This window comes from Tauraco erythrolophus, chromosome 4 (assembly GCF_009769465.1).
Source record: "Tauraco erythrolophus isolate bTauEry1 chromosome 4, bTauEry1.pri, whole genome shotgun sequence".
Taxonomy (NCBI): Eukaryota; Metazoa; Chordata; class Aves; order Musophagiformes; family Musophagidae; genus Tauraco; species Tauraco erythrolophus.
The window spans coordinates 55,790,118-55,813,265 of NC_141468.1; the positions used below are offsets into that span (position 1 = coordinate 55,790,118).

The 23,148-nt window shown below is 38.7% G+C and overlaps 1 protein-coding gene across 2 annotated transcripts in view; it reads left to right on the forward strand.

Moving 5' to 3' along the window:
- Window positions 1-21,868, forward strand: part of NR1H4 (nuclear receptor subfamily 1 group H member 4) — a 33,936-nt gene extending 12,068 nt beyond the window's left edge. The window contains exons 3-9 of one of the 2 annotated variants that reach the window (XM_086610340.1): window positions 3,314-3,466; window positions 7,066-7,199; window positions 7,720-7,818; window positions 9,108-9,207; window positions 10,717-10,863; window positions 20,176-20,289; window positions 21,630-21,868. In XM_086610340.1, the coding sequence (XP_086466466.1) occupies window positions 3,314-3,466; window positions 7,066-7,199; window positions 7,720-7,818; window positions 9,108-9,207; window positions 10,717-10,863; window positions 20,176-20,289; window positions 21,630-21,868 (986 nt within the window). The remainder of the gene's footprint in view (window positions 1-3,313; window positions 3,467-7,065; window positions 7,200-7,719; window positions 7,819-9,107; window positions 9,208-10,716; window positions 10,864-20,175; window positions 20,290-21,629) is intronic. The other variant, XM_009984304.2, reaches the window with a different exon arrangement.
- The last annotated feature ends 1,280 nt before the right edge of the window (window positions 21,869-23,148 follow it).

The window sequence follows — 23,148 nt, forward strand, 5'->3', positions numbered from 1 at the left end:
TATGTTTTCTAGACCTCTGATCATTCTTGTATATCTGTGGAATTTTTCACATGGGTATATATTACCCTCCAAGTGTGGTGATCAAAACTGGGCTTCGTACTTCAGTTGTGCTCTTATCAGTGCAGTAGAAGAACTACCTCACGTGTCTCACATCTGAGCATGAGATTAGCCCTTCTTTTTGGTGACAAGACTGTTAATTCATGCTCAATGTGTGTCCAAAACATGCAGATCCCTTTCTTCAAGACTAGTGCTCACCTTGCAGCACTCCTGCTCCATTGATGTTGTGGACGTTCTTATTCAAAGGGGGAGGCTTTGCACATATTCTTATGAGATTCATTTCTCTGTGATGAATATGGTGGGGGTTTTTTTCACTTCTCTCTTGGGTAATGCATTCAGCAACATCCTCCATTCTTTTTGGTTTTCTTTCTTGAGCAGAAGGAACAAATATTAAGATCTTATTTATCATCCCTCATGAGAACATAATCTAAGGATATTGGCAGAAGTATACATTTCTATATAATATTTTAATACATTACCATCTATTAACAAATAAATATGAACTACTTCACTAATATTATGCAAAAGAAGATTAAACAGAACATTTGCTTTCATATAACATTTGCCTGTGATACTACAAAAAAACCCAAAAACTCTTCCTTGAGGTTTCTCTAACCTCTAATATATCACTTTAGAAACTACTGCCTTGATTAACAAAAATTGCATCACAGTTGCGATCCATAAAGGACGAGGCAGTTCACAGGCATTGCTACAGCATAGTGACAAATATACAGTGCTTTAAAGTCTGCGGCTGTAGAGGTCATCTCTGAGACCACCTTTGCAGAAAGACATCAAAAACTTTTTGGTATAGCCTTAGTCTGTATAACGATACTGGATTTTTAAGGGCCATTTTTGAGTGTTGCAGAATGGGTGTTGCAGAAGTATTGCCCTTGTTCAAGAAAGCAGAGCAAGTTCTGCTGAGAGAAGAGCTAGTTGTGAATTTCCACTGCACAGGCTAGTGGTATGAGTTTTTGCAATCTTCAAACCACTCCTGATAATGCTTGATGTCAAGTCAACACCCACCATATGGGCATGGGGGGAAGGAACGCTGTAGCATGTCTTGACAGAGCGGAGCAGGTGCTTTGCTAGAAATTGTGAACTTCAAAAAACTTTTCAACTGAAAAACCCAAAGCAGTTGGCCATCAGGATGGCAAACGGAGATATTTACAAAGTTTTCATCTACACTTTTAACAGCTGTTCTCCTTCAATGTTCATAATTTCCATCAGATAAATCAGCATCACTAGCATTGGATCAGCTCTAGCCATAATTAATTGTATTTGTGACAAGCTAAGAGAAAAAAGTAAATTCAACACTTCCAGCCAACATGAGCTTTTTGTAATTTGGCGAGATCAGGTAAAAGTTAAGACTGTGCTAGAAAAACCTTCAGCTTTTGGGACTGCCGTGTCATTAGTTTAACAGATGTCATTTCTGACTTATCTCTGAATTTTTTAAAAACTCCTCCTCTTATAGAAGGTCACATCAAATATTTCAGGCAGTTAAGTTCCATTTTGAATTATTAGTGAATAATGTATCTAGAAATTCCATTTGTACCAAAAAGCTAATTTCAAAATTAATGATGACAAAGTCTGTTCAAGAAGACAATGATTCAAGAGTCACTTCATGATAAAACTGAAGTGAGGGTAGGATTAAAACTACTTTTTTGTTAAAAGATATTTCACTTTTCATTTCACATCATTCATTTTTTCAAAAACTTTACTTCCAAGAGAAAATATTTGACCACTTGAATCCTATTGAATCCTATCTTTTTGCATTTGTCTTTCACAATCTTAAATAATTCTAAAAAATTATTTTACTAAAGCTCTTTTTGTTTGCTCTTCCATGAAAAAGCAAACACACACCTTGTGGACAGAGTGAGTGATAAAGTCATCAATCGGACTTAGAATGTCATAAATATTTGTGCAGAACTTTTCGACATTTATTACTAATTAACGTGTCATGAATTATAGGATTTAAATTTAACAAAATTATAAAAGATGTAAAGCAGATGCAGTTGCCTTTAACTGACACTGACAAACTACAGTTTAAATTCAGGCCTTTTTCTCCCTTCCCTGACCAGTAAATGGTGATGTATTAAACACCACCTGAATGATGAATAAATGTAAGGCCTGGGGCTGCTGGAGGTTCTAAGCAATCTGCATTTCAAAAGAGGCTGCTGCCACTCACGTGAATTTATCTGAAAAGAAGCCAGTAAAACAGACAGCATGGAAGAGATTTCAAGCAGGAAATACAGCAGATTCAGAGAAATGTCAGATTTTTTGTGACCAGATATTGTAATTGTTTTACTGGTAGCTACACACTGGTGTTTGGGAGAAAATATGCAATTATAAGAACATGGGCCAAAGTTGGGAAATTGGGATCCGAAAATGGCAAAATCATCCTGTCATCTGTTTTCTCGCCCAGATTCAGCAGGATGGTATCTTAGCTCAATGCATTCTGAAAACACACAGACAAATCCCACAATGGAGAACAATTCAGATTCACATCTGAATTTTCCCTATGATTTGAGTTGGGAGACTGAGTCTTATCTTGTGCCTCTCTTAGTGCGTCAAAGTGCCAGGTTGGAAAACAATGGTGTTTTCATTGTGCCAGTCGGTGGCAATGAGAAAGCAAAAGGTTTGTGAACAGCTCTGGTCAGTATAAATTTACACAGAGCTCTCACTTGAAGTATGCTATAAATCAGTGATGTGCCAGCAGAAGGCCCCAGGAGTCTGTTTCAGAAACCTGCCCTCACATGGGAAGGAGGACTGAGCTTCCGTCCCATGCCAGAGAGAGTTAGTTCCTTCTGTAGCTGAGCTTCTTCAGCTCCCAGGAGCTGAGGAAAGCATGTTGAGTTACTCAATTTTCTTTCTGTGAGTCCTGTACCTCAGGTGGCTTAACAGACTTGTATTTTTTTTCACTGGTTATTTGTAGCCAGCTCTAGTGCTGGTGCTCAACCTGCTCCTTGCAGGTTTCAGATTTGGGTCTGAATTTTCCCAAAATTCACAGTTCCAGGACTTTACTTTAGGGTAATGACTGATGTTTGCCCACATGATTTATCATGTTGATTTATTAAATTATATTACTTTGATACTATTTTCATTACAAATATTAAGAATATAGTCATCCAGGCATGGACAGAAACTCTCAGTGCAGCAGAACGTGTCATTCAGAAAACCCGATGGAGATGTTCTTCAACCTGACTGCTTTGCTTCTTTGAGTGTTTTCTTTTATCTATGTCACTGCTGTGTTGTGCAGGGTTCTTCAGAAGAAGCATCACAAAAAATGCAGTATACAAGTGTAAAAATGGAGGCAACTGCGAGATGGACATGTACATGAGGAGAAAATGCCAGGAGTGCCGCCTAAGGAAATGCAAGCAAATGGGCATGTTGGCTGAATGTATGTATACAGGTATTTGCATCATACAGTGTGTACAAGAACACATCAAATAGTATATCTGTTTAATTGTTTTAGTAACAAAGCTATAAAAGATATAATCTGGCAGGCGGAAGGTGCATTAAAGATGATGCTGTGCTTGTGCATCAAATCCTTTTGAAAAAGGCAAATGCACCTATAAGCCACAGGATTTAGTTGGTGTTCAGGGACACTAGGGTATAAGAGCTGAGCAAATGACAAAGGAAGGGCTGTCCTCCACTAGATGACAGCCATTAGTTTGCTTGAGCAGGAAGGAAAAGCAATTGGGGGAAGCAAATCTATGGGAGACTCCCCAGGAGTGAGGAGCTTGCAGTGTTGTGGAAGCCAGAGCAGGAAAGTCCTGTCGCTTCCCTTTGCTACTCTTTCTGGGGCTCTCCCTGTCAAGTTCTTGCTAGCCCTGTCCAAATTTTGGCATTCAAACAATGGCATTTTCAAGAAAAGAGGAGGACTGCTGCTAGCAGGAAGTTTCTGTGGACTTGCCAAGTGTGTGTTCCCAGACCTCACCCAGCAATCGGGCAAAGCCTGCTAAGGGCTAGTCCTTTTTTATAGTCTCATTAGCTTTTCTCACGGTGCTACAGATTCTCCTGCCTTGCATATAGGTACATAGGCAGAACCATCTCCAGAAATGAAGCTGATGAACTTTAATAATGTTCCATATTAAAGCGAAAATGCTATTCAGATTGGCAGCTTATAAACATCATTGAGCTTCACACTGGATAACTTAAAACAACAGGGATATTGGACTGCAACTTTAAACACGTTTAAAACTCCATTTTGAGCAAAATGTTGGCCAATCCATTACTTCTGAAAGCTTACTCCTGAAAATAGTCTGTAAACATCTGCTCTTCTGCCTTCCATGAACAGGGCTACAATTCATTTTTCCTGATGGCTTAAATCATTTTAGTATACATGTATGTGTGAAACCAATTTAGGTTCATACAGGAAATTAATCTACTTGGAATTTTTAATATACTTCTATCCCTCAATCTGATCAGAAGATGCTATATTAACTGTTGGTTTTGTGAGAAACAATAAGCTCCATCAATATTTGGAATGCATTGCCAGCATAATGTAATTAATCTTTCATTCAGCAAATTGAACAGGCTACAAAGATCCTGAGATACGACATATTTTCATGCAACACGTAAATATATGAGCAGACACTACCGCTGTGATGACAGCATTCAGTGTGTCCCTGAAAGTCAGAGGAAAATATCTTCCAAAATTTTGAAGGTTCAAAAGAGCCTGAGAGACTCAGTACGACAAAAAACCAACCCATCACCGAAAAAAATAGGTCAGCGTAAACAATACTGACCAGGCCCACATGAAACTTTTAAACTGGCCTATCGTTTTCACAAACTGGTATATGCAAAATAAAAGCCAGCAAGTGCCACTGCCATCTGACTCTCTCTCTCTGCAATGGAAACACTGGGTATCTTGTGTTGCTCATGACTTAACCATAACCATGCTCCAATGCACTGCAATGAGGATGTTTGGCAAGTTACTATTTAATGGCTTTTAAGTAGGAGTGTGCTGTGTAATTGCTTTAGTTCAAGGCAATCCAGGACAGTAAAACATGAAGCTTCTAGTAGGATAGAGCATTTATTTGAAAAAAAGATGACTGGGAAATAAAAGATTACCTTGAACTTTGTTTCACTTACTCATTTTGTAGAATTGTAATTGCAAGCTCTGTGGATTCTTTTTTCCCTCTGAACAAGGAGGTGAAGTCTTATAAACATCTACGGCATGGCTACTTAACAATCCTAATTCTGCCTTTGTACACAAACCACAGACAGATCAAAATTACTAACTATCAATTTCAGTCATTTGCTGTGATTTTGATATAAACTGCAAGTTTCTTGGGTGAAATGTCTACCTAGGGAAGACCCAGGTTCTGCCACTCTTCTTGAAAGGTAATACCCATTTAATACCCATTGAAACCTAGCTATCTCTGAGGTAAAAAGTAAAGTTCTCTCTCTCACGTGAGTTTTCTGGTTAACTTAAATGGAGCCAGAATAAAAAGTCAAGGTACTACTCAAGTAACAGGAAGCATGAGAAAAAAAATCTTACTGCTTAATGCAAGTGTAAACCAAATTTTCCGTAGGAAGGTAGTAGACCAGATCCTAAGCTGTTGGCAAACAGCACAAGCCCATTAACATCGCCAAAGGATGCACTGAATAGTTTAGAAAAAGAAATCTATGATGCTGTGCGGCATCACAAATTACATGGCTTGATACCAATTATTATCTCTATCATTCCTATTCCCCTCTTTCAAGGTATTATTTGCAGGTCTTATTTTAATCATGTAAATTTCCTCTTCTCTCAGCAGTTCAGGTAGGTTATTTTATATAGTTCTTAAACAGGAAATTAAAAACATTCACAATGAAATTCACTATTTTCATGGTATCTTCCTCCACTATCATATACTCGCTGAATGAGCCTCTTTTCCTGCTCTGCATTTTCAAATGGAAAATGGGAAGATACTTGAAAAGAATGGGAAGGATACTTGAAAAAAGCCGGGGAGAAAAAAAAAAAAAAAAAAAGAAAAGAAAAAAAGTCCTGTGCCAATAGGTTTATTTTTAGATGAATACTTAGCTATTTACTTATTCATTTTGCTTTCTGGCTGTCTTCCACAGGTTGTGTAGGGTACCTATTGTCCCTGTCTTTTGTTAGCACAAGCAAATTGCTAGTTCTTGTGATATCCACACAAGGATGCTGCCTGGTTCAAGGAACTGAAATGTAGTCTAGAACAAAATAAATCCCACAAATGCAAAAATCCTTTCATTAGGGCAAGCGAAACTCTATAGTAAAACCAGGGCTTTATTCAGTCCTCTAATACAATGAAATGCAAAATAGCAAGACCAACCACATAACATTTTAAATAAATACATTTTACAGGTACATTTGCCAGCCTGAGTTACTTTTGAGCCTACGTTTTCAGCTGTTGGTCTATCTGTATAGTGACACTGTAATGGCTGAAGTCCTGAGGTCCTCTCTTCTGAGAGGGTTTTCTGTGTGAAGATTCTGCACTACAGCCATAATGTTGTTCAAAGATTATTGAAAACATCCAGTGTCCTTTTAGTAAGAATGGCTGTACCTCAATTACTGTTTTGTATTAGATGAGGAGCACGCTTTTGATGACAGACTTCCAATTGACCTCATTTATTGCACTTTGTTTTGGGTTTGGAACACATGAAGGGGGTTTCTTTTGGATGAAACTAAACCAAAGATACACTCCAGCACACTCCCATCGCTAATGGGTTTTCTGTCTGTATGACCAGATCAGAGCTGGTCCAAAACAAGACCCCTGATGTGCACTGTGTGTGGATGCTGGGTCACCAGCACCAACAGTTTTGCTTTGCAGATGGGCTCCTGCTGGGCTAGGCTATTCATTAGTGTGTACTTAGTATGTCTCATTAGACTCACATCTAAAGATAATGACATGTTCAGGAAATTATCTGCATGGTTAAGTGTATTTGTTAGTGTGAAGCACATTCATGGCCATGTTTATGTACCTATACAGTGCCTGAGGCATATCTAAATCCAGTTGCTATCTCTTGTATTATGTGATCTAGGTCTGTTAACAGAAATACAATGCAAGTCAAAAAGGCTACGGAAAAATGTGAAACAGCCCCCAGATCAGACAGCCAATGAAGACAACGAAGGCCATGACATGAAACAAGTGACATCTACAACTAAAATGTATAGGGTAAGAAAATTCTTGTAATAGTTTGTACAGTAGTGGGTGACGTTTGAGCTAAGTGTGGCTAGTACAGCAAATACAGAGTACTGGCAAACTATCTGGAGCTGTCTGTATAGTTAAAGCTCCATCTCCCATTAAGTCAAGGAAATACTTTGAGTACAGAAGTAGTTCTGATATTTTTAGTCGAAACTCAGTAAAGCATCCGTAAAATCCTTGAAGTATTTTTTCTGATACATGTCAGGTATATATCACATCTGGTGAGGAGTGATATTAAAGTTTGAGTATACCTAGTTATTTGCTAAACGTTTCCTTATTTCTAATAATAAACCACACAAACTTATGCAGTTTAGAAGCATTATACACCTCTCTTCTGTACACTGCTACAGAAATCTCAGTGAAAGGAAACCTTTGTCTGCTTGGTCTCCTAATGTGAGAAATGGATGTATAGCTTTTGCCTAAAGCAAGAGATGCCAGATCATTTCTATGACGGCATTTCATGATGGGCTTTTTTTTTTTGCCAGTATAGGAGAAAGTAGAATTTACTCCAGAACAGCAGAACCTTCTTGATTACATCATGGATTCATACAGTAAACAACAAATACCACAGGAGGTGTCAAAAAAACTAGTAAGTACATTAATTAATTTTTGAGATGTGGATAATGAAGTTGAGGATTACACAGCAGCAAATATTTGTACTCAGCTTAGGTGGATGTAGTAAGTAGTAGAGCAAACTATGGGTAACAGCTTACAGCTAAAACATGCTGCAAGGGGGGCAGAATCTCTCCCATTCGGTCAACAGTTTGACCACATCTTTGTTTATCAAACTTGAATCATAGAATGGCATAGGCTGGAAGGGACCTTGGAGACCATCTAATCCAATCTCCCTGTCATGGGCAGGGACGCCTCTCAACTAGATCAGGCTACTCAAGGCTCTGTCCAACTTGGCCTTGAACACCTCCAGGGAGGGGGCATCCACAACTTCTCTGGGCAATTTATTCCAAAGTTAAGAAAAAGCTTTTAACTCCAGAAATACACTTTATGCTCAAATCTAACCTTTACTGACTGGAGCTTTGTGTTTTGCATTGTCAGTAGAGGTAGCAATTTGAGCTTGACTTGCAGCCAAGCTTCCTTTCTATAAAGATACCAGCTTGGACGCTTGAAAATATTTCATTTTTTTGAACCCAAATTTGCAACATTTTTCCAGTTTGTACTTTTGTTTTATCCTCTCCTCTCTCCTTTTCCTCTACATCTTCTAGAAATTCCACTTTCCCTTTAAAAGCTCCAGTATTCATAGTAGGATGGAAAATGTTTGGGAAACCAGGAGAAAGGGAAAAAAATGGTTTGAGAGATACAATTTTTTACAAAACTGTCATGTTTAATCTTTAAAAAAACCCTCAAAACCAAAACAACTGCAGAAAATTATGTCCTAAGTAATCAACTTTGAAAAATAAAAGGAAATCAACTTTGAAAAATAAAAGGAAGCCACTTAATAATCTGGTTAAGTTAATAACCAGCTGAATAACCCATAACTAACTTATGGAACTTACTTTCATGAAAGACTGAGGAGGTCAAAACCAAAAATATATTCAAAAAGGAAATATACAAATTCACAGACAACAAGGCTTTTGGTTAAATATTATGGTGCTTATAAAACTTGTAGCTCTGAAGTGCCTAAATCATTGATTGCTAGACATGAGATTGAAAGAGAGACAGATATTCCAGAGGAAAGGGCACTGTCTGCTTCTTTTCCTGTGCCGCCTTCAAAAATATCTGGTTTTGACAACCATTGGAGACAAATTACAGGGTTAGATGGACCTATTGTTCGATCCAGTCTAATAATTCTTGTATTTCATGCTTTTAAATGTGAAGTGACAATGAATATTAACAGATTTTGTTTGTTTTGACTTTTAACAGTTACACGAGGAATTCAGTGCTGAAGGAAACTTTCTGATTTTAACAGAAATGGCTACCAGTCATGTGCAGGTTCTTGTGGAATTCACTAAAAAACTACCAGGTATGTACAGTGTGTTGGGAAAAATTTTGTTATTGCAAAGCTTACATGCCTTTCAGTTGCCATTTGGCAATAGTTGTATATATTTTAAATGCTATATAAAAATGCCACCTCCTCTGACACATATGCATTCTTCAGATACTGTCTAAAGAAAAGGAGCTTTGTGTTTGGAGGAATAATACGTTGAATAATTCGAACTCTGCCACTCTGAGACGTGGCACCCTTCACCTATTGACAAACCAAACACTCAGAGGAGTTGTGTTTCTAAAGAGATTTTATTTTCATATATCACTGCAGTGCCAAATGGTCTGCCTTAAATTGCCGCTAAGACTTGCCAGACTCTGCTTCACTATCGTTGATGCCTTTCTAGCAAAAATTCTAGGTCATGGCATTCACAGAATTGTGAGTCCTAACCAAGAACTTTCCCTAGTGGGTGGCACCAATATTTATGGTCTTTGCATGGTGTGTCATGGACAAGCAATGAAAACTTGAGTTTATCATCAGTATTTTTTTAACTCCCAAGTTGATGTTACTTCAAGAGTGAACACTGGGCATGGTATGGGTTCCTGTTAATTAAGAAAGGTGCATTATAATGCTTAGCTGTATGAAAACATTATTTTCCCAATATTCCCATCATATTGACCCTTCCTTTGTGTGTTACAGGCTTGCTTCAAAGCCTAGCACTGCAGTTGTAACTATATTTTTTATGCCAACAGGGATACTGACTCGCAGGAAATGAAAAAGGGATAAGTTTTGTAATTGAATAATCTGCTATTTTCAGTGTTGACTTAGCATACATCTGGCAGGATTTATCATCTTTTTGTTTCATTCTCTATGTTATTCTATGCTGCCTCACAGAATCAAGGGGTAGGCATAAAGTGGGTACCTGCACTGGCAAGTATAAGGAGAGTTTCTCATGATTTTCAGCCCCCTGTTCTTCTTCAGAGAAGCAGCTCTGTATTCACACCAGTTAACAAATTCCTTCTGATTTCTTCAGTAGGTTTTAGAGTCCTTCCCTTCCAAAAAGAGAAATGCATATTTAAAATACAACAGGAAGCTTGTATGTAAACTAGTATCTTTGTGCAAAGACAAGGTGAAACATTTAAAATTAGATGCTTCAAATGCTGATTTTTGCCATCAGAGCATAGGAAGGGCTGAAAGCAGCATGGCAGAGGGAGAGTCATATAGAGAGCTCTGGTGGAAACACAGCAGAAGATGTTAGGCAGCACCATCAGGCTAGACAAAGTCTCCATTATTGGTTGTGCTACGCCACTAGATTTTGTTTGTCATGTTCCTCTAAAAGTACCATGAATGCTGAAACACAAGTCTAGTTCTCATAAACTTGAATTATCTTCTGGAATATAGGTTTCAATTTCCACAGCACTTGTCACTCCTGCTAACATCAATATCAAGGTTGCGCAGATGTGCAGCACCTCATGTACAAGAACTTCAGGACAGAAACTGGCAGGGACTTTTCTTTTGCTGTCTTACTTATCTGTAACATCTCCCTAGGCTTCCAGACCCTTGATCATGAAGATCAGATAGCTTTGCTGAAAGGCTCAGCAGTAGAAGCCATGTTCCTCCGCTCAGCTGAAATCTTCAGTAGGAAACTTCCTACAGGACATACTGTCCTTTTAGAAGAAAGAATTCGCAATAGTGGTAAGTATCTTGTTTAACGAGGTAAAAACAAACCACACCATTGCACTTCTGTGTCAGTATTTTGCCCTTGAAAAGCTAGTAAAATTGTTTATTAGCACGGAAACAGGTTTATCTGAATGTTGTTCTTTATATTAACTAGAACAAATCTAACTCAGCCTTGAGTCTAAAGGTCACGAGGTAAAGGTTTATTTATAAATACATTGCAAGTATTATGAATGCTATATCGAATAAACCCAGTGCAAGTCTCCAAGTGCAAGCATGAAAGAACGATGAAGAAGAAATACCAACATTTCACATTATTCACATAAAATATCAATATTTATGCTTTCAAAGTCAATCACTGTACATAGGAAAGAAAAAAAATATTTTAGGATGTTACTGGAGTTGACTGAGCGGAACTCCTATTCTTAAGGTCAATTTGGTAAAACTGAATCACACTGCACAAGATGCATGGAATAATTATAAACATATGTTTTCAGAATGTTTTCTGCTTCTTAAGGTCCATTCAAGGCTCAGCTGCTATGATAGTTTCTGCTGCTTCTAGACATGAATCTTAATAATTACAAAAAGCTGAACAGGGCTGGATATTGTTTGTTCCTCAAAGGATAAAAAGTCATGTTTTGCATTGTTATGTATTCTCTGTGCTCACGCATGCAATACTAAATGTTTTGCCCTATTCTGTATTGACCAGCAAACTTTATCCAACGGTCAGCTACCAATCATTCGAGATTCAAATGTAACAAAATTCTGAATCAAAGAGTCTGTCTACAGTCAGAGAGAGTGCTTTGATTCTGGATTCTGGCTTTCCTTTTTAATAGTCAGAAGGAGAAGAGACAGAAGAATGTTTAATCTCACTACTAGTCATAGAAATGGGCTTGAAGTCAGTTCTGAAACTCTTTAAGAGCAGTACCGTGAAAGTACTAATGATGTATGCAAAACTAAGCCAATACTTACATATTTTAAACCCTTTAAATGAGTTCAGAAACATGAGAATAACTCACTTGCTGAAGGTATGTATTTAGTTTGGCTTAGCAGACTCATTTCTAGGTTTATATTTTGTAACTGTATTTCGTTTTGATTTATTATAAGAGGCAGCTGTTTGATGAACTGGAAGTGGTGACTTTGAGAGTGATATAGATGGCTTCTGGCCAGGTTCTGCAGGCAGAGAAGTATGCCAAGAAAGCCAGAGACATTTCCTGGAAACTGCAATGAGTTGTCATGGATCCAAATGTCTTCATCAAGAGATTTTTCTACTAGAATATAACCTATTTTTTTAATTAAAATAGTTCTTAGAGAAATGAACCCATGTGAATACATGAAAGCTTCTGCTCCTCTATACATTCAGTGTCAACCTTCTTGTTCAAGGTGTCAACTGTTCATAAAAAGCAGAAGCAGGAAATACTTTGATCCAGAATATCACATAAGCTATTATGTCATACCAATAATTTTTTCCTTACCCATAATTTTAAAATGCTCTGTTAATTCTCTGCAACTAGTGAGTCTGGATAAGTTGCAATATCATTTTTGCAAGCTAGTACTAGTATTTCATATCAGAACACCACTAGCTGGAATATGACATTATATCCTACAGTAATATTATTTACCTGTCATGAAATAGATTAAAAAAATACCATTTTATGTAGAACAAAGTTTCAAGATAAGTAATGATTTCAAATGTGGTATTTATTCCAAAGGAAGAGTTTCTGCAAGTCTTTTTTTTTCTGCAGGGTAAAAAAAAGATCGAGGTAAATTAAAAAGGAGTTCTCGATCAGAACAAAACCTGGGCCAAATAGTTTGCAAGAAATTAAACTTAACTTTTTTAGTGTGTGTGTGTATATATATACACATATGTATCTTATTGCCTCTGGAAAAGGCTCTCAAAAATATTTTCCTTCAAGCCAGGATCAAATTGGGGACATAAGAGGAAATACTGCTGCTAGAATTGATCCCTCCCTATATTACAGGAGAAAAATGTATTATCCCACTTACTTGCTGCTGGCTGCATTCTTTCCCTCTATTAATAACCAGAATACAGGGCAAAATACCTTTTTCCATATATTTTCTTTCTCCACTCTGTGCAAATTCAGGCCAACATTTTCCTTGCCTGCACTTAGTGGGGTTGTGACAGTAAACAACAAAAGCAGCTTGTAAATCTCTGCATTTGGAGCAGCACGAACTGAATTGCTGCTACCAATGCTATTTAACTGTTAGTGCTGTTGCGTAGACCCAGAAATCACTCAAAAGTTCCAGTCTCTCCTTTTGGACTTACATCGCTGCATGCTAGAGCGTATCTGTTAACCTAGCAACATCCTTTACATGAAAAAGCTTAGATGTGGGGTTTTTTTTTAAATTCCCCTCTGTCTATGTTTTCAGTACTGGTAACTGCCTGTCAGTTAGGCATCACCTCCTTTGCACCAAAAAATGCAAGCAGATTGGTTTCTAAGAGGAAGGATTTTACTAGGTAGGTTTGACTCTCTCATGCTTTCCAAGTGTATTTCTCAGTGTTCACTGAATTTGTATAGGAATCCTGTTGGTTGTCACATAAGCTACCAAAATTTTTTTACTTTTAAGAGCTTGCATTGGTGCAATTTTTCTGCATGCTTTGTTTTAGTTTATGATAAATTCCAGAATTAAACATATAGGCAAATTGAATAACTGTTGGAAAGTACCTACTACTGAAACATCTTATTTTTGTGGTTTAAATCACTGTCATTTTCAGGTGTCTGGAGTTTAAACAAAATGAAAGAAAGGTATTCAAATTCTTCTGTTATCATTGCTTACATATACAGCTTTCAAAAATATTAAATACACAGTTCACACCATTGCATGTCATAAGACTCAACACCAGGGCTCTATGTTGAATAATAGCCTGTAATAAATGTGATATTAGGATAGAAACATAAGCAGCTTCTTCCAGCCTTAGCCAGTAAGGACACATACTACCAGAAACTACTGCTGGCCATTATCATGTTATAGACTGGCCCAAGAGATAAAACAGCCAGAAGAGATTAAACCCAAGTCAAATAAAGAAGAAAACCCAAGAGAATTACACATAAATTTGGAGATAGGGCCTTCTTTTTTTTATACCTTGCTGAAAAGCAAGGCTAAATGCTGCAAACTGAAAACCCTGCAAAGACAACAGAAAGTAGCAGAGGAAATGCAGTGATAGCTGAGAGTTTAGAAATTAAATTTATAAGTAAGGAACGAAGAAGAAGCATCAGGATTATTTATGGCACCTAGTAAGACCCTAAACACTGTCAAGCCATCAGCCATAAATTATTGCTATCAGTCAGAACTTCTGTCCACATATTTTTAAGTGCAGACAATTGTCTGAATGTCACATAAGTCCTATTGTTAAGCCTTGATGTCTGCATCCATAAAATTGGGGTGGGCATCCCGCCTAAAAGTCACAAGCTGTCCAGGCTTCTGTCACCTGCCACCATGTCCACTTGGAAGATGCTCTCATCTATTAATATTTATGCCTTTCCCAGTCTGATTGTACAGAATGGATTTTTTTTTTCTAATAAAAAAGCCAGAGATCTGGTGGTGATGACCTTTGAGCATTAGCAGCCTTCGTTTTCATTCTCATGCTGATGAGGTGTATTTTTATTTCTTAGCTTGACCATATTGCTCAAGTCCTGATGCATCTCAGTGACTGCCTTTGTTTGTGCCCTTATGTTCTTTCTCCATAAGGTGCTATGGAAATTCTTTTATTAGCTGCTCTTGAAACTGAAATCCTCTCCTACTCACTCTAATACTAATTTAATGAGGAATACAGACTTTTTATTTAATGTTAATAAGAGCTTGTGCCACTTACTCATCTTATTTGATGCTTCGCTACGCATACACCAAGTTGTGACTGATTCATTTTGTGAAAGGCTGCCATCCTAGTAATTTAATGCTTAGTTTCCTTCTGTTATTTTGAAAGTAAACTCTTCCCATTATGTAGCAGAACAATATTTTTAAAGACTGTGTTGTAATATTGAATGTTTTTTCAGTGAGCATTTATAGCTTGTTTTCCTAAGGACACCTGCTTTCAACAGTCATGAAGAGCCACAGATTTTTCTTTCATCGTTTTATTCTACAGAGCAGTTCTACTAATTTCAGCATCAGGGAATAAGATACTATCTGACATGGACAGAAACGGGAGAATCCAGACTCAAATTTTTGGTTGGCAGCATGACACCTGAGATTGTGAAATATGCTGTTGTCTTTTTCCTGGATGGATTACAGGTGCTGAAGTACAGTAAGATCCAAGGGAAAAAAAGAAATAGCCACAATTTCAAAGCATTGGCAAGAGGCCACCTTTTGCCCTTGAATGTGGGATACAAAGTTCCGCTTGATTTGGACAAGAGACTCCTGCAACCAAGGGCAAAATTTGGCACTGGAACAATGGGTACGTAATCACTTCTGCTGCCTTTGGCTTTTATTATTTGATTATTAGTACTGAGTAACGGTAGTGCTTTGAAATCCCATTGTGCTGGGGTTTGTGCAGAGAAATAAAATGAAATTATCTTCGTTGCTGAGTCCAAATAATCTAATCTAATCTAAAAGAGAGCAACCTGGTCAGCATCTAGCCCCTTGTTTCTAAACATACCTGCAAATCATAGGTGTCTAACCCTTGAAATGATCACAGGCGTCCACACGGAAGGAGACACTTAACATCCTGTGACTCGACCCAAAACTGGCTGGCACACTGCTCAAAATATCTAGAAATTAGGAGCACTTTAAAACACAGAGTATAGGAAAGAGCTCTTGTGTTGGTGTGTGGTACTCCACACAATCTACCACACTGAGTTAGCCAGTGCCATGTTCCTGAATTACAAATAAAACCAATAGAAGTGTTTAAATCGTATCTACAGAGTTAATTTATACCCATGAAAACAAAACAGATGTCAGAGGACCCAATTTCTTTTCTTCTGCATAAGAGTGCTTCTCCAGGCCAAAAACTTATTTAAACAGACTCAACCTATGGAGACTAGCTCAAGGCAGTGCAGATGCTGCTTCTGTGTGCCAGATCAAACTTCCCTCCTAACTGCAGGCACTCAGGCCACTGCCAAAGGACGGTATGTGGCAGCGTTATTTGCATCTTCCTTGCAGGTTTGGTTGGTTCGTTGTTTGTTTTGTGGGTTTTTTTCTGGTTTGGTTTGTTTTTTTAAACTAAGGTTTCTTTGCTTGCAAAGATGGCTTCACAGTGGTCCTATTGATTGCTTTTGAGAAGATGGGTTTATGCTGTCCTGATTGTGAGGTCTCCTTGGCATGTGCTAACCTCTCATTTAAGTTGGCCATTTGACCTCTACAAGGTGATGATAGAGGAGAGGTCACATGAACATGCTCTGGTATATTCTCTCTACTGGGCAGATTTTCCTCTTTTTGGTTTTCAGCATCAACATGGTGAATTTGGTCAGTGTTCAAAGGGCCATTGATGCATTTGAACAGGTTAGAAGGCAGAGCTCATAAGCAGCACAGAAAGCAGTTCCAGCAGATGAAACACTGAAAGATAAGATGTAATTTTGTGAGCAATTAATATATTTTATTTTCATAAAACAGCTACTAATACACCCTTGGTTTAATATCCACTGGCACCTCCATGTTTATCAAGAAAAAAAGATCTCTTTATCCATATTAATCACACAGCGCTGGTTACTGTTAATTAGTACTTACTCTCAAGCTTTCCTCTTGCAATAGATTAATGTATTCAGCTTTAATAGATTAATGTATTCAGTTTTAATGAACAGCCAAAATAGAAGCGACAATACTGATCTCAAAAAGCTGGCAATACTGACTCGATTTCACAGTCAAAACATCTATTCCAGGATTATGTTAACCAGATAATTATTTATGGCTTGAAACTGCAAACCTTATGAAAGCAACAGTCATCTTACCTTCAGAGAGAAATCATAGGAACAAAACCCTAAAAAAGGCAAGACCTAAACCAATGCTGCGTCTTAAGCTAAAGATTGGAATGAAATTGTGCAAGAAGAAAGGGGTGCTGAATGAATAATACTCATGGGTTTAAATCTGCTCCAGTCTAATGCCGCAAGGCCGTACTCTGTAAAGCTAGTATTTCCCGTTGACTACCCTGGGGTTTACAGCCAGTCATCCATTGACACAGCGAAATCAATCAAACGAATTGCAGTATTTTCCACAGATGATGGAGTTGGGCTGGTGGCTAGGCAGAAACCTGTGTAGCTCGGAATGATCCACAATGAAACACAAAGGGGGAGCATGTTCTTATTGCTGTAATGCTGCGTGAAACAAATTTTTTGAAACCTTTTTGAAAAAAAGTTAAGGAGGGACCATTAACACTGCCCAAGAAGCTCTGCCTATCTGACACATTACTGTGCAGTGCTCTTGTCTGATCTAAACAAAGAGGGATAAACTGAGCTCACTTTTCTGTTCTCACTGAGGTCAGAAATACATTATAACTTTATCTATTGGATTTTTTTTTTCACTTTTAGAGCACGATTTCTAACAATGACATTTGAAAAGTCCTGTAATTCGTTTCTCCTATAGCCTTTCCAGTTACGAGCACCAAATTGCCTTTAATTCTTTTTCTGATAAGCTGAATTGAAGTGACAACATCTTGTACAGTAGACAAGGAAAAAAAAGCAAGAACTATAAACATCTGCTTCCTGGTTTGTTGTTTTTTTTTGTTTGTTTGTTTCTGGTGGAGCTTATTAAATCCAAACTGAAGCTTTTTCAATCCCATTAGAAAACAGCCCCCTCTTGTGATGAAACAGTGGTTTGTGTAACACGTGCGTACAAGATGATGAAATAACAGGGAAACTCCAGCACAGATGGGATGAAGACAAAATTCGTAACCAAGAAAATATTCCATTATCTTAGTCTCTAAATTGCTCATTTTGCATACTTTCATTCATAATTGCCTTGTGACATATATCTATGTAAAGATTTCAAAGTTCTGTTCTCTTTAGGAAAAGCAGTAAACCAGTCATATTGCTTAAACATCACTTTTTACTCTTTCACCTCTTCTGTTTTGTTTCATTTCTCTGTTTGGCATACAGTAGTGCAGAGAAACTCTCTGCTGTAATTTCATGTGCTTCCACATCTATATTCATTTTTTGCTTCACCCATCCATGCTTTAGTTTCTTACTGTTAGATTACAAGCTTTCTGGGGCAAGGATTGTTTTACTCCATGCTTATACTATGCCTTAACCAGTGGGAACCTGAATTATTTATTCCACACCCTGTTCACCAGCATTATTTTCATCCCACTTCTGCTATACTGACAGCAGGATGTGAGGAGCTTTGCGGTCAGCAAAACAATGAATTCATCCAGCTGAAAACTAACTTAAACAACAAAAAAAAAAAAAAGAAAAAAATCAAATTATGAATATGAGAAACAAATGATGGGAGTCTTAGTCACAGCCCACTTCCTCCTGTTTCCTGTCTGCCGCCAAGATGATCATGCCCAGTGGCGCTATACCTTGCACAGAGATATCTAAAAATATCCAGTTTGTCTTGGACTTTTTTCATGTCATTGCTGAGCTCTGCACTTCCACAAAAGGAATTCATTTGCTCTGCTTTAGGGCTCAGCTAGGCTTTAGTGTGTCATACGTATGTGTTCTTTACATATGTCATATTGTAAGGAACTTTGGCGTTTAAAACTGCCTAAGAGACAGACATGCTCTTCCCCAAAAGTTAGCAATAACAAGTGTTCAAAATCTTAAATAGTTAACACTGATGACTAACAACATAAACCTTGTATAACATTAGATGCTATGACTATTGTTTGTTCTGTATAAAGCTCCAGCTGGATTACTAACTTCCACAGGATGAGCTGTCTCACATCATAGGTATCTGCTTAATTGACTTAGACTCTTCTCAATAGTGTTGAACTTCTTACAGAGATGAGATTTGTGGCTTGTAATCTGTAGTGACCACAGGTTGCTCATGTCACATGTTTAAATGCATCATTCAGCCACAAAATAAACCACACCCTGCAAGACCACACTTTCACTCTGTAGGACACATAAGTATTCCACTGAACAAAATAAGTTCTCACTGACACAGCAAAATGTGACTTGTTCACAGTTAAGTGACTTCATTTTTTCCTTTCTTTGAGTTCAACCTGCTGAGTTTCATTATGAATTTCCCCTGTTAGAGGCACTCCAAACTTTACCAGTCCTGGACTTCAGCTTCATGGTGTATGCAACACTCAAAATCCCAATATTTCATGGGGTTTCCACACCAAGTTATAAAGTCTTCTCCCACAACAGCTCAAAATCAAGAGTAAAAATACAAGAAATCCTATGGCCTCATCTGTGGGAACAGAGGAGGTTTGCATCCTTGCAGCTAAGGAAGACCTAAAGGCTTCTTGCTGCAGAACCACTGGTTCAGTTCTCTATACCTTATCGGTGCCACCACTTCAGAGACACAAGTAGCTGTTGTCAACAGTCTAGCGGCTGCTTTGAATGACTCATGCACCAATTTTTAAAAAAAAAAAAAAAAAAAATTTGTCACAGGACCTACTTCTCTTTTACACCGAAAAGCAGAATGAAGTACATCTGTAATTTAAGGCTAAGTAAGAACATTGTGACCTGATGACAAAGTCAGTAAGAGGAAGCCCAGTCGGCATGCCCCAATTCGGTAACCCCAAAGGGTTTCGCTGATGGCGAGAGAATCAGATGACCCCATCCTTAAACTGAGCTGGATTTTAATTATATATGGCTTTGTACTTTATGACACACTAGTTTATGCTTTAAGGTAGTAGTAGTTGCAAGCAAGTTGATCTTGGACTACAGGTAATCCTAGACCTAGCTAAAGTTTCAGGCTACATAGAAGGAGCAATTAAGACTCTTTATGGAGATAACTGAAGCAACTGCCCAAGGCAGCTAGCTGTAGAGTAGAGTTAGGCTTGAATTAAACCATACACCCTGAGAGGTTTCCGTATAACTAATGTAAAGATAGGGAACATGGAGACTGCTACACAAACTGTGCATACTGGAAACAGAAGACAGAGTATCAGCAGACAGTGAGAAAAAGGTGTATGAGACTTGTCCTGAAGAGCTAGACAGACAAACCTGCAAAGGAAAAGGAATTGCTTAAAAGAAAGACTTTGAAACCATGCAAAAAGAAATTGCCAGTGCTTGCCTTGTTCTACTCTGATCTGGAAAACAGGGATGTGCTTGCACTTTTGTAACTAATTGCCTTGCATCAGGTCTGATTTGCGTAGTAAATTTCTCCTACCAAGACATTCAAGGCTTCAAATACTAAATAATTGCTCTGTGGCAATAAACCAGATTACTTCAATAATTAAAAAATCTTAAAACTTTTTTTCTCTCACAGGTATCTCAGATGAATTCATAACTCCCATGTTTAATTTTTATAAAAGCATTGGAGAGCTGAAGATGACACAGGAAGAATACGCACTGCTCACAGCCATAGTTATCCTGTCTCCAGGTAACTTCTAACCCAGAATTAAAAATAACTGGTTTTGGAAAGAAAGCAGGAGGAGTGTGACCTGAGACTTGTAAAAACTTACATACTACATAGAGTAAATGAGCATACGTGCTTATTCAATACATTAAACTGTTAAACCAGAAAACAAGCACACAAATCCAAACTCCAAATGTCTTGCTACACCATCTGGTTTTGCATATAAGGAAAAAAAGTGCCTAAATACCCTACTTAAAGAAAATTACTGGCATCTCCTCAGTACTTAGTACAACAGGCTTCTTCCTTCAGAAAATCCCAGATATGGTTCCATGCACATCTCTACAGACCATTGTGGAATGTCACAGTTTTTAGAGAGAAATTGGGAAACCCTCTATCTTAGAATAGAGAATGGCAATGAAGGTCTTCAGCCTTTATTGAATGAACACCAGCTGGTAAGAGCAGAAGGACAATGGCAAGTTGCCCCCTTGACTATAAAGTGCTGGAAACTGTCCTTTGAGAAGTATTGGCATAACAGTGTCTCCGTCCTGATTACAGGCTTTGCTGTTAAAAAAATAATAATTCTTTAACAACACAAAACCAACCAGCTCTACCTACAACATACAGAGAAATAGTATAGTGCCTCAAATAAACCCACTATCACTGAAATGGCAGAAGCCTGATGCTTCAGGACAAAAGACAGACAATGAGGTTTCCAAATCAGGTTTCATGGATGATGGGAAGGTGAAGCCACTCCATGGCTCTCTGAGTCAGTGAGGCTCAGGAAATTTTTTAACACCAAAAATTTCAGTGACAAAACCACCCATCCTCCTCTTTTCCTCTGTCTCCAAATACCCAAACACATACTTCCATATGAACAAAATAAAAAGACAAGTATTTTCTAACAAAGAAATTTCATCTGAGGATGAAGGTGTTCGATATCTCCCTAGTGACCTGCATGTACACACTTCTCTACTGGTCAAGTTCCCTGGTTGTACTACATCTCCCAAGAATCTATGCTGTGCTGCTCAGTTGTTGCAATGCATCGCAGAACGTCCTCAGCTGCAGAACCGCATTGGGAGATGATGATACACATTTCTGAGTTAAAACTCTTCAGTTTTTGAAAAAGTCAGAAGTTTTCCTTAGCCAGAAGTGGGAGGTTTACATGAAAACTCCAAACCAAAAATACAATTTTAAAGCATTTTTATTCCCTCTTGCTTTAAACAGAAATATTCTTGGTAGGTGTGAACATCAGTGCCCAGCATAAATATTTGAATATTTTGTTATTAATTTATCAGTGTAAATATTTATATTGTATCAAAGCATGTCTTTGCTAATTACTTATTTTCTTTTAAAACCATAACCAGATCGACAATACATAAAGGACAGAGAGTCTGTGGAAAGGCTTCAAGAACCCCTTCTGGATATTCTACAAAAATTTTGCAAACTTCACCATCCAGATAACCCTCAACACTTTGCATGTCTTCTTGGCCGCCTTACAGAATTACGGACATTTAACCATCATCATGCAGAGATGCTGATGTCATGGAGAGTGAATGATCACAAATTCACACCTCTTCTCTGTGAGATCTGGGATGTGCAGTGACGGATGTTTTTAATTTTATTCTAGGAAAAATATCTTTTTAAAAGACCACATAGCATTTATTTTCATAGAAAAATATCCTACAGTACACTAAATTTTCTTTACTGCCATGGATTCATAAAAGTCATTTTGTTCACTATACACAGAATATTGCGTAGCTTTCAGACTTTCACATGAGTATAATTTTCTTTGTATTTATATTCTCTAATCAGAAAGAGTCCACCAGCTCCTCAGAAGAACCCTGTTAATTCCTGCTGCAATTAAGCTGATGGCAGTTACAGTTTCTCTTGACAAATGGGGAAACACAGGCTTCCACTCATATTTTTTCATTGCAGTGTTTTTGTGCTTGGCCTCCATTAAAAAATATATTCCAGATATTTATGATGATGAACCAGTTGAAATGATTAACGCTATAGTCATTTTCTGTTCAACTGTGAAACGTGTTCACATAAGACGTACAAGCTCGTATTTCTTCAGAAGATGAAAAACTGTGTAATGGAGAAAAGACACACACACAAAACCCCTTTTCATGACATAAATGTGTAACTTAATTTGCATTACTATTCGAAAGTAAAAATTATACAGTCTCTATACTTTGTGAAAGCGCACGACAAGTTGTTTTACTGTACAACTTTCGATTGTTGGTGCTCAGCGGCTCTGAAAAATACATGTCAGGAACATCTCTGAAACAGATAAGCGTGTTGGAACGCTGTGCGAGGCGATGCGGGCTCCCTGCCGGTAACGGGAGCTGTAGGTGGGTGTTTTCCTTGGGCCTGGCTCGGCTCCCAGCAATGTGGAACCGGACAGCTGGCACACCGGCGTGCCGGCCGACCGACCGCGCCGTCCCCCGAACCGCGGCCCTGCACAGCCGGCAGTGTGAGGAAGACGCCGGGCGCAGGAACAGCTTTGCCCGGCTGCGAAAAGGCCCCTCCGGGTGCCAGCGCCCCCGCGGGCAGGCGCTGCCCCTCACCGCCGAGTACCCGGCACCCTGCTCCCACCGCCGGGGACCGAACCCGCCACCGCAGCCCCCGGGAAGCAGAACCGCTTCCCGGCGCGGTTGTTGCCACAAGAAGGACGTTGAGGCCCACGCTTTCATGACAGCCGAAAGCCGCCCGTGGGCGCGAGGGCCATCTGCCGCAGCGCCCGAGCGAGCAGCGGGTGGGACACTGAGAGGCCGTGGGGGCCTGACCGGAGGAGGGTCCGGCTGCCAGCGGGGCCGTGACCCTGGGGGAGGCTGGCGGGGGCTCCGGAGGACACCCCCCGGGCTGCTCCTTGGTAAACCG